General features: G+C 36.1%; 1 protein-coding gene across 2 annotated transcripts; it reads right to left on the reverse strand.

The window, feature by feature from the left end:
• Positions 1-3,880: 3,880 nt before the first annotated feature.
• LOC107785315 (uncharacterized) lies at positions 3,881-6,281 on the reverse strand. 2 transcript variants are annotated; one of them, XM_016606591.2, is made up of 3 exons: positions 6,126-6,281; positions 5,813-5,956; positions 3,881-5,725 (listed from the first exon to the last, which is right to left on the reverse strand). In XM_016606591.2, the coding sequence occupies exons 2-3, from the start codon at positions 5,930-5,932 to the stop codon at positions 4,292-4,294; spliced, it is 1,554 nt and encodes a 517-aa protein (XP_016462077.2). In that variant the 5' UTR covers positions 5,933-5,956; positions 6,126-6,281; the 3' UTR covers positions 3,881-4,291. The 2 variants fall into 2 exon arrangements, with proteins under 2 accessions (XP_016462077.2, XP_016462084.2); XM_016606598.2 differs by having other exon boundaries at positions 3,881-5,722; positions 6,126-6,278.
• Between the last annotated feature and the right edge of the window lie 6,566 nt (positions 6,282-12,847).

The raw sequence follows: 12,847 nt of genomic DNA on the forward strand, positions 1-12,847 counted from the left end.
GAGCTCTCTCCAATTTCCCAGTGGGGTATAAAAAGACCCATTTGATTGAATCAAATTGATTCTGAAAAATGGTTTATAATTACAAACGCAATTCCTTTCTTATCTAAACTTCGCAAAGCAAGTAGCACAGATGGGCGTGACACTCTTAGTTTGATAATTCCTCCCCCTACCGACCACCAAATACATACCACATGGGCGTCATACTCAGTTTGAAAATGGTTGTTTTCTTACAATTATTTTCTATGGGAGATCTTGTGCCACGATGTGTTTGGGAACTTTGCTCAAATTCTTCTAATCGATTGATTAAATGCATCAGTTGCACACACTATATTCTGACATGAGAAATTAGAGATTATGATGTATTGCAGAAAACAAAGAAAGTGTACTGCCTACTTCACCATGTTGCATTGATTTCTTTCTTCAATTCAAGATATTTCATCTGATCTTTGCTTAATTTAGTAGGTATTTGGATATACAAATTGTAATTTTTGAAAAAATAGTATTTGAAATTAAGTTGAAAAATGATATTTGAGATTTGAAATTATGTTTGGACATGCATTTCACTGGAAAAAATATTACAATTGTGAGTGGAAAAACAAATTTGAGAAAGTGTTCAACACCATTTTTTGGTTTTTGAAATGTTCATGTTTGAAAAATCTCCAAAAACTTACAAAATTTCATCGACAAACACATTTTTGAAAAAAAAAATCGAAAAAAAAAAATCTAAGGACAAACGGGTCTTTAAATTCAAGTACGCTCACCATCAACTCAAAAGCTCATAAAATCAAAAATAACTACAGCAAATAATTATGCATCTCCCAAATTTGTTCCGCTAGCTTATAGTCTTTTTATGAGATTAGAACAAAAAAAATTACTTAATTAACTTTGTGTCTCCGACAACTTGTGTCTTTTGTATCACAAATTGATGAAAACAAAGTTTTGGACCCAAAATGTAAAATTTGAAACTACTAATTTGTGAAATAAAAAAAAGTCCCTCGCAATTTGCATCAATCGTGAGGGACAAAATAAAATTTCTCCAATGTTCACACTTCACAGATAACAACAATGTGAACGTTTTATAGAAATGTAGCTTCTCCTCTTTTCCGCGCTCACAAAATCTACATGAAAACGTAACCTGGTTCCTTATTTGTGCCAACAATTTCTTTACAAACACTTGGATCACTCATCCTCAGAGTGATTACAAAAAATCATCACTACCAGTTTAGGCTTTTAAGATCTACAACCATAAAACTTACACTCCGAAAAACTTGGACTGTAATATTCCACATGCTTTAAACTTCAAAAGCACATCAGTACGTTAGGCTAATAGCGACAATAACTAGCGAAAAAAAATAAGGAAAATAAGTAAATACCGCGTCTAAGCAAGACCAACCTCAAAAGGCAAAATAAGAAAATAACTAAAATTAACCCCACAAATAGCACAAATAAGATAACAAACAAACTAATCAACTTACATATATTTGTATTTGTAAATAGATAATCAATATTTATATATTTGGAGGCTTTCCAACGATGATTCAGAAAAAGAGCGATTGTACAAGAGATGGTAATATATAGCTCAAAGCAATTAAAGATATATGCCTAATGCAATTAAAAATTACACTAGAATATTTTGAAGAAAAAGAGGATAAGATCTTCTCTGAAAAGTTGGTATGGAATTGGAAGTTTGGAACATCATGATACAATTGGTATCGATACCCAAAAGCCAAAAAGGATATTTGCAGTATCAGGAAAAGGTTTTAGCTTTCCTTTTTGATAGATCTTGCCCTTGCTAAACTTTCTTTTACACAACACAACACGTATGAATACAAATGGGAAGAAGGTTTAGGCTAGACATGAACAAATTTATCTGGACAATATGTTTTTTGTTTTTTTTTTCCATTACTATAAATCATATTTTCTTTTTAACTACACATTAAAAAATATTTTACAATTGATGAGAAGGACCAGGAAATCGAAAGTTGACCCGCTTCAGACCATATTAATCCAGATATCATGATTGAAAGTTACTCTAGACAGTATGAAGAAGGACACTAACCAAGCGAACCTTAGAACCGACGAAAATAGATCACCCTTAGGCAGCAAACAGTAGCTCAGACATTGCAATAAGAGGGAAACAAGAGGTAGGAGTCAGATATAAGCAAGAGAAGCAACAACGCTAAGACAATACATGAGTAGCTAAGCAACACTTCCGTCGAAAACTTCTATCTCTGAGAGGAGCACTGGAAAATACATGAAAACCGATGCAGCTAATATTAGCAGGTGATCGAGTTACGCACCACTTTTCCATACTGAAGAACCTTTTTCAAAAAGATCTCCAGACCAAACAAATCTAAAGAAGTATCTATTTAGCATGTTGTATTTCTTAATCAGACACAAAAAATATAGAAATAAAGCAGGTGTTGAAATACCCACACAACAAAGTTGAATGCAGAAGCACCTAAAAGAAATGAAACAAATGACCTAATGCAACAAAACCCAAACGAACAGATGACACCACTAAAAACTTAGCTGCATCACTACTTACTGTAACACTAAACAGTGTCCAAATCTTCTCAGTTCAGCAAAATACAGATGGTGCAGCACCATGCTTGTTCTGCTGTAAACTCGACAAAATGTAGAAGAGGACAAGTAACATTACCATGCCCCTGCTTTTCTGCCACCAGCAATAGCGGATCCCATCCATTACCATACAACGGAACATAATAGATCACATCATTTATCTTTAGCCAAGCAAAAGAATGTGGGTGAAGTGGCAATTAAAGAATAAAGAAACATCCCGAGAATAGGGGTTGATCCCAACCAAGAGATTAGGCGAGTCACCAGCGACCTTGTGCTTGTTGGGGTGTCTAGTCATTGTTAAACCAAATAATCATAAATAAAATAAGGAAGTATCCCGCTCACCAGTCTAACCATCAGCTAGCAACCTCATGATAATCCAGCATATATATGCAGTCAAGAGCAGAAGGTATACTACCTTTAAAGAAATGGAGGCACCAAAACATGGAAGACAATATCATTCCAACTAGTGAAAATGGATGCAACATTTAGAAACAAATAGCATTGATAGTTACTAGGAAACAGGAGATCTAATTAAACTGAAATACATCAAAACCTTTGTGTCGCTTCTGCTGAATGATTGGTAGTGCTGGTGGTGTACAAAGAGGAAAACCATGTATTCATTGGAGAAGAATAAGCCATCAGTACGCGCATTGATGCAAACTCAAATCTTCTGTCTCTTTCAGCTTCAGAAGTCCGTGGTCAACAAGGCATAGCAGACAAAACAGCGAAGAACGTAATTGCTAGCAAGCAGATGGATAAAAAAGGATTTTCTTTAAAAGGGGTGATAAACTTAAACCCAATAACAGATCATACCGAGCCAAAAAGAAGAAGAAAGCTTTCACCCAACTTCAGGCTAAAGTTGATTAAACATCAATACGCACAAATGCTTTACTATAATTTAAATGATATTAATAAAATCTTGTTGAAAGTTTACAGTTCAGATTTTAGAGAGCAAACATACACCAAATTATGTCCTATAGACAAACCATCCATTTATTTGCAACGGAAAGAAACTCAAATTAGTTCCCTGTGGACAGAATGTACGCTCTAAGTTATCAGACATCACAATTGCATGGAAACAAGTAAAATTGATAGCCCAAGCTAAGAGGAATAGAAGTATCAAACTACCGGCAAGGCAATGTTCTAGGTAAACAGCTATAACAAGTCAACAACTTATATAGCAACAGGCAAGCAAGTCTTCTAAAACAAACGCCAATCGCATGGGTGCGCCACATGCAATCCATGTGACACCATATGCTAAATATCCAGAATAAACCAAAAAGAAAACATGCCATGGTTTACACAAAAATACCCAATTCAATTGAAAAAGAGATTATTACATGATTGTATCTCTGTCAGACGGAACACTATTTCAAACCTATCTAAACACCTAGACTTCCCTACTACAAACAGCTGCCAAAATGTAAAGGTAAAAAAAAAAAAAAAAAAAGCGCGGGGGGGGGGGGGGGTGGGAGGCTGACAACATCTAAAGAAGAATACTACATTAGCACTTTATAAGGTCGAACTCACAACAGACAGAATCTTTCCACTGTAAAAAGGAGGCTAAAACTATGTACTGCAAAAGAGGTATACCCAGAATGGTGACAAAAAAGACACGAGTTAGCATGAGAACTTCTCAGAGAAGAGACTTACATTGACGAGGGAAACTTGAGACAAGTAACCATCGCAAATGCTCTTCCTTGGTCATTCATTCATTTCCTAGCAATTCATCTTCCTTCTTGGTCTGGGAAACCGCTTCAACATCCACTCTAGAAGCCTCTTCCATAGTAACATCTCCAAAACTTGCATTATCTGATCCCTGAACCTTGTTTTCAATGTTCTTGTTTAATTGAGTGAACTGAACCTCATTCCCAGTCTTCGGATCTGTATCATCGTTCACTTCACGCTTGCTTCCATCATCAGCAATTATTTCCTTTTCAAAAGCTTCATCCATCCTATTGCCATCAACTTCTTCATCTTCTTTTCCTACTTTATCAGATTCCTTTTCAACAGCTTCATCATTCCCATTACAATTAGCCTTTTCACCTTCTTCTCCAATTTTCACCTCATTTTCCTCCAATTCAACGTCATCCTCAATTCTATCTTCTTCCTTCCCTTTCACATTCCCAACTCCTTCCATGTGCCCTTCAACCAGTTCAACATTGTTATCCTCCAAAGAATGGCCATCCTCATGACTCTCACTCTCAGACTCATTCTCCACTACCTCCTCGGTCATCTCCTCGCATCCACGGCCCCTCCTCTCAAGACTTTGCAACCTCCTCCTCAAATCACCCAACTCCCTCTCCATCAAGAACAACCTGTCCTTCAAAATCAAGTTCTCTTCCTCCAACTGAGCAATATGTGAATCCTGATCGTCCACACGGTTCTCCAAAACATTGTTATACTCCAAACCACCAGAATTCGGGTAAATCATCTCAAACCTGCTCAAATCATGATCCAACCGCCTCTCCACTTCCACATGTTCTTCCACATCACTCTCACTTGATCCTCCCTCCTCCTCTTCCTCATCCTCGTGTCCTTCTACCTCATGACCCGGCGACCTCAGCCTAATTAATCCGTTCATCGATCCGTACCCATCAACTCCCCACTCCTCTTTAGCCATATCTACCAACACCTCCCTCGACGGGGAGAAAATAGGGGTTGGCAGCACAGCCGGAGTTACGGGGCAAGGGGACACCAAAGAAGCAATACCACCACTTTTTTTTGCCCTAATGATATATGAAGATGTGTTCCGAGGCGCATAAGGTGCATTCATGTTATTATTATTGTTATGATAAAATTTCTTCTTAGGGAAAAATCTCCGAGCCTTCAGTCGGTTCTGCTGTTGCAAGTCATTTAAGGTAGGCGGCTTATATCCACCACCTTGAGCGTTGGTACTACTACCGCTACTTCCAACAATCTCGTTCCGCCTTGCAGCATCCATTCTCTGTTCCTTCTTATTTACCTTTTTACCCTTCCAGTTATTCCGAGGTCCCAAGGGCTTGGTATGCTGCTTTCCAGTAACAAATTGCTTCATATTGGGGTTAGGGTTTTGAAATTTCAGCTGGTCGACTGACGGCGGAGGCAGAGGCTGCTGTGGCCACATCCTGTAGTTCCGATTCATCATCTGTGGCGGCTGCTGCTGCATCATCAACGGCGGCTTATTCATAGCCATACTCGTATTTATATAATTATACGTGGAATTAAAGTTGAATTTGCCATTGTTTACCTGCTGCTGTTGTTGAAGCTGTGGATTTAAGATCTGAGGTTGTTGACTCATACTTAGCATTTGGTTTTGACTCATGCTCATCCTCTGTTGTTGATTCATCATTTTTCCTTGCTCGTTCATTTTACTCCAAAAACCACCAAAATCCTAACCAAAAAAATTTAAAAAAAATTAGAAAAAACAGATCGTAAATCAAATCGGAACAGTTACTCCTCAAATTACCGCTAAGAAAAAACCTCCGAAAATTTATAAAATTAGAGATTTTTGGACTTCTTTTTTTTTTTTTTGCGAATTGAGTTTTTTTAGGTAATCGAACCTAATTTTTGGAATCCGATTCGTTGATTGAACGGAGGTTTAAATTTTTTGAAGATTATTCCCTTTTTTTGAATTCTTCGATTTTCTCTCTCTAGAAATCTCGATGGGTTGTTTTTGCGTGAACCTCTGAATTTTGTGCTGTGGTGACGGACGCAAAGGGCAAAGGGTGGTGGTGTTTATATAGGGGAAGAGGAAGTGATTTAACGGTACAGATTTATCCTAATGATAATGGAAGATGGATAAGTGACACGTGGCATAAGGAATGATGCGGGTTTTTGACAAGGATTAGATTTTGAGAAAGTCACAGTAACCGCCCTTGGTTTGTTGATTAAATTACGCATAGCATCCACCGTTGTGGTCTGTGGATTTTAAAATTACTCTCTTTATTTGACACAAAAAGGTGAAGTTGTTCTTTAATTTAAATTTGTCTCCCTTAAGTTTTAAAAGTCACCATAAGGATTTAATGAATTACTTTTTTATGTGTTTTAGTTGATATAAAATTTAAAAGTATAAAAAAGACCTTTGAATCTTATAAATTTAAAATAAATATGTGTATAATATGCTAAAAGTACCATGTGAATCTTTTAGAAGTAACATCTCATACCTATACGGGAGTGTTATTAAAAATTAAATATAGATATTAGATTTAAAAATTTATTAGATATATAGATGTAATTGTTTGAAGTAAGACACAAAATTAAACGAAGGAAGCACTAGAAAGGAAAATAAAGATGCAAAGTGTAAATATTTTTAAGTTTTACAATCATTTTTTTCATATACAGATAAAATTCTTAGTTTGAGATGTTTCTTTTAGATTCAACTTGGGACAAAAGGCAAACAATTATTACAATAATTTAGTTTATTTGACACGAAATGTACGAGTATGACCACTTGACAAGGATTAGGTTTTGAGAAAGGGATCACCTTGCTTTGTTATCTGAATTACCACACGAATGAAATATCACGTAGGCCTTCGTCATAGTTGAAGAAAAAAATACATAAAATTCAACTTTAATTTACAATTACTAATTCGTATTTTTTTATTACTGCTAAATTAATATGATATTCATGAAAAGGAGTATTTTGACGATTTTATCCTCTTAGTATATTAAGCATTCATTTTGTCAAGTTGTATAGGTGTGCCATCTATCTTAACAACAAATAAAAAGGTGGTTACTTTAATCATTACAAAATAAAGGTTCAATTTATTTAAATAAAAATACGTCTTGCATCAATCTTAAACTGGATTTTTTTATTTTTTAATTGAACTTTAATTATTTTAATAATAAATAAAATTCAATAACTGGACAAGGTAAGAGGTATTGTTCTTGAATGAATGTTCAAATACAAAAGTAAACTCGTATATAACTATTTACAAGTTATCTTAGTTTGGTCAATGCTATATTATTTTAGGAATCACTATAGTTACTAGGGTGAAAATCATTTTTCCTCTCGAAGTTTACCTTAAAAATCAACCTCCCTCCCTAACTTTCAACATTAGGCATCTTCCCCCTTACGTCAATATCTGGCTATTGACCGACAGCTTTAAAATATTTGATCACTCTCCATAGGGGCAAATCGTAATTTCACTTTATTTATTTATTTAATAGGATGCTTAATTAATTATACACCTTGTTATTTAGTATTTTTTTTCAACTCTTGTTAATTGCTTCCTAAAGAACCAAACGTTTTCGTCACGGTAAGTTCTGCTTTTTGACTCACCATTAATATGCTTTATTTAATTGTTCTCCCATGTTTCTTTGTCTTGTTTCCTCATATTATCATGATTTTATGTTTTTTTTTAAATCAAGAAAAGCTTTAATTTTTCAAATAGGATTAAGTCCATGAACCCTAAAGTAGTGACAGTGTCAGATATTTGTGGATGCTTTGGATTATTATGTTACATTGTTGTATATAACTAAGTTGTCTTTTTTTATGCTAGACATTGTTGTTCAATTTTCTTAAAGTTTAAACTCAGTTAATCAATTGTTATTATTTCAGGAATATTTTTCACCTTAACAATACATTGTATTGATAATTACTATCAAGTCTTTAATGTGGATGACAATCATTATGGATTACTAGATTTGTTGGAAGATGCTCACAATGCTAAAATAGGAGGTCCGTCTACTTGGTTGGGGAAAACTACTTCCATAGAAGTTATCCATCCGATTAGTGGTGTTACAATAAAAGTAGTTGATGATAATTATTTAACGATATTGTTTAATATGTACAAGGATTTGGGTAAGAGAGAGGTTAATGTAAATTTAAACATAATAGATGAAAAACTTGATGATGTTGAGGGTGAAAATTTCACGTGGACTGATGACGACGAGGAGGAAAATATTATTGAGAATACACAAGTTCGCTTAGATCAGGAAGAAAATACTGATAATGGTTTATCTAATTATGAATCTGATGATAATAGGTTATTTGATGGTGTTAGTGATGATGATAAAGCAATTGATCACCCAATGGCAAAAGTAAGTGACAAAATGCAGGGCGAGATTTTCAAATATACATATGATGAGAAATTGAAAAAAGAAATTGTTGTGCTTAAAGAGGGGAAAATATTTAATGATGTGCATCATTTTAGAAAAATTATAGAAGAATTTATCCGTCAAGAAGGTTTTCCTATTGAAAACAAAGAATGAGAAGAAAGGGTTTATTGCTTTTTGTAAAGGTAATGGATGTGGATGGAATATTTTTGATTCCCCTTATGATCGAATAACTTACAAGATTAAAAGATTATGTGGTCCACACACATGCCTTCAAGATATGAAAGGCTATGGAGCAACTTCAAGATGGATCGTTAAACAATTTGAGTCAGATTACAGAACCGACTATGATTTATCTGCGAATAAGCTTTATGTTTCTTTGAAGGAAAAATATGGCATTGATGTTAGTCGTCAAAAGCTAATAAGGGTCATAAAGATAGGAAAAGAAATACTTGCTTGAAAAGAGTTATGCCAAAATACCACAATACATAGCAATTCTAAAAGAGACTAATCAAGGTGTTATAAAGTTAAAGTGCATTGGTTTAGATCTATTGAATCCCAGATGCAATCCAATACTTAAAAAATTTTACATTAGCTTTGAGGCACAGAGTTATGATTTTGTTAACGGTTGTAGACACTTTATTGGTATTGATGCTTGTTTTTTGAAGGGTCCATTTAAGGGGCAATTACTTGTTGCTATTTCACTTGATGCAAATTCAGGTATTTTTCCTCTAGCAGTCATGATCGCTAATAAGGAGGATGGGCCGACATGGGAGTATTTTCTTGATTGCTTGTCTGACTCTATTAGAGATATTGGAGGCATCACATTTATGAGTGATAGACAGAAAGGGATTAAAAATGATGTTAAAAAGATTTTTCCTATGGCCAATCATAGATTTTGTGCAAGGCACTTTTATAACAACTTTAAGGTGAAACATCCTGGTCCAAAGCTAAGACAGCTTTTCTGGGCAGCAGTTAAGGCTTATAATGAGCAAGACTTTTGGCAAGTTATGGATGAAATGAAAGAAATATGCAAATCTGCTTATAATTGGTTGTTGTATGACTGCAAAGAATCACTAGGGAGTTGGGCAAGGCATAAATTTGATGAGCATGTAAAAATGATCATGTTACAAATAATATGACGGAGTCTTTCAATACTTATGTGGTAAAGGTCAGAGAAAAACCAATTCTTACTTTGTTGGAATGGATCAGAAGAAAAACTATGACTAGATTTCAACAGAGGTATGAAAAAGCGTTTGCTCTGGAAACTCAAATTCCACCAAAAGTGAGAGAAAAGATTAATCAAAATCAGAAAAATGGGAGAAAACTGCTTTGTTTCAGGGCTAGTGAATACGAGTTCGGAATCAAAATGTGGTTCTTTTGGACTCAAACTACACAAATAGGTGAGAAAAAAAGTTATATTTTTATATATAGCGCCACATTACCTGGCGCTATACATTAACAGTAACGACAACGTTACTGTATAGCGCCAGGTATTGTGGCGTTATACTGTAAAATCTGACATGGACAGTTATAGCGCCACAATACCTGGCGCAATATATAGATCATTAATGTATAGCGCCAGGTATAGTGGCGCTATACATAGATATTTTAAAACCCTTCCATCCTCTTCTCCAATTCATCCATCCACCATTATTTTAACCTTCCCCTCTTCTTGGTCCCCCACCCATTCTGCCCGTTTCTTAAATAAAAAAAAAATTGGGTCCCCCCGACACATAAAACTCGAAGAACGTAGGTCCCACATTCGAGGAGAGCTTCGTGTTATTGTTGATTCACACTTCCGGAGTCAAAATTTCTATCTTTTTGCTTTCCGAGAATTCTAAATCGAGGTATTTCGATTTATTTTAAGTTGAAATATTTATTATAATGCATATTTGATTTGTATGTGTTCTATTTTGGTTTGTGTTTTTTTTTAAACTAGCATGTTAAATTTATCCAGATTTAATATTAGTATTTTCTAAAAAAATATAAATTTGTAAAATAAATTTGTCTGTTAATATCCTGATTTATATATATGTATTTTCATGTCATTTTGTGTTTTATTTGCAATTAAATTGATTTGTTGTTTATGGTTAGTTTAGATTATTTTTTAGCGTAGTAAAATCTAGACCTTTTTAGCGTAGTAAAATTTAGAGCCTTGTAGCGTAGTAATGTGTAGTAATTTAGTTTAGAATTCCTTTTGTTTAAGTATCTTATACTGGTTGTTGAAAATGCAAACTCTGTACAATTAAGTTAATAATTGTAAAAACCCATATATATATATATATATAATTTGTACAATTAAGTTATTAAAAAATATGAATTTAAATTATAATAAAAACACATAATTATTAATGATAGTTTGGTGTCACTGGTCCTCAAAATATCGAGCCCTGAACCCATATATATATATATATATATATATATAATTTGTACAATTAAGTTATTAAAAATATAAATTTACAGTTGACGACATGGACGGGACTATACATCCCGCCCTCGGACGTTGGATCTATTAGCCCTACAACCCCAACATAGATCCGAGTATATATGGGACGGACAGTTGCTTACGCAGACTTTCCGGGCTAGCAGAGTGGATCTATTGTGGGAGCTTTTGAGTCCTCCCCGGGTTCTACATCCCCGCGTGGTCCATAACCTGAAGGATATGAGATTATATAGGATTATTAGGATTGGTCGGATACAACTCGACTATGCTTTGATCACGACCTTGATTGAGCGGTGGCGACCGGAGACACACACTTTCCATTTGCCCATCGGCGAGGCCACCATCACACTCCAGGATGCTGAGATTTTATATGGCTTGTCCGCTGATGGCTTGCCAGTTTTACTGCCTGCGACCATGAGATATTATTCGCGGTAGGCATATTGGGATATGCTGCACATGCTCCCGGGTTTCATGCCGGAGGATGAGGAGGTAGCGTCTGAGTCCAGTCGTATATAGTTGGTCCCCATTAGAGACCACCTGGTGCAGATCCACTATACTATCACCGACGAGTCAGTGGAGGTGGATGTACAACGATATACGAGGCTGTTGTTGCTCCTTCTATTTGGGGGGGGGGGGGTCTTGTTCCCGAACACTTCGGGGAACCTAGTGAGCCTCTATTTTTTGCATCATATTGCTCGGTTCGAGGATACAGCCATCTACAGTTAGGGTGGTGTTGTCATGTCATATCTGTACAGGCAGATGTGTCGGGCTTGCATCGGCACACAGAGAGACGTTTGTGGCTTTTTGCCTCTTCTACATGTGACAACATATTCAAATAATATGTCCATTAGTTACAATTCTACTTAGTTATAGTTAATCTTATACTTTACGTCAACTTTGTATGTTAGGTTTGGGCCTGGGAGCGATTCTGCAGTTTCAGCCACCTCTACCACAGCTACCGGCTAATGTAGAAATTCTGCAACTCCCTCTAGCCTGTAGGTGGGTTATGCGTCGTACTCTTGCACGAGAGTATGATGCCCATCATAATCTCCCCCTATGCAGGGATGTGTTGGATCTGTTGGATGACGCACGGGTGAATATCTAACTAAACTTACTTGTTATAGATTAACTTAGTGTTGCGCATACTAACTTTTTGTGTTATTATTTGATAGTTCATCTGGATGCCTTATAGTAATGAGGTGATAGGTACCCTGCCAGCGTATTGCACGTTCGGCCGATATATTTGGAGGGCTTTTGTCCCGCTCATATGCCTCGATATTGTCGAGCATCATGCCTCCGAGCGGGTATTTCGCCAGTTTGGCCTGCCGCAGCCTATACCGACTCCGCCTGCATGGCATGCTTTACATTATGAGAGGGATGATCGGTCCAGGGCGGACGACACATTTATGGCATGGCTTAACGAGCAGTTGGGTACTTGGGACAGGCGAGGGGACTTGACCCCACCTCCGCAGCACTTTCCTATTCAACGTTATATGGCATGGTACCGCACTGTTTCCTGACTTTTTATCGGGAACCCAGTTCATCAGGCACACGGTCGGTATGTCCCATACGCCGGGAGACACGAGGCCCTGGTATGTTTTCTGTTATTATTAATTATATACCTTTAATTTAGTGTCAAATATGTAGTTTATATTTTTTACTTTGTGCAGGCGATTGGATTGCATACCGTCTATCATATGGGGCAGTAGATGCAGAGTTATGTCCACGATCCTGTGGCCATGCAAGAGTATAGTCGTCGATTCATTGATGTGGCTGCCC

This window comes from Nicotiana tabacum, chromosome 22, assembly GCF_000715075.1.
Source record: "Nicotiana tabacum cultivar K326 chromosome 22, ASM71507v2, whole genome shotgun sequence".
Taxonomy (NCBI): Eukaryota; Viridiplantae; Streptophyta; class Magnoliopsida; order Solanales; family Solanaceae; genus Nicotiana; species Nicotiana tabacum.

What these genes read in the sequence shown, in the direction of transcription:
- LOC107785315 (XM_016606591.2), bottom strand. Translation starts at nt 5,932, where the DNA reads ATGAACGAGCAAGGAAAAATGATGAATCAACAACAGAGGATGAGCATG. An exon ending in AGCTTCAACAACAGCAGCAG is followed by an intron (nt 5,726 to 5,812) that starts GTAAACAATGGC and finishes TTGATGATGCAG; the next exon opens with CAGCAGCCGCCACAGATGAT.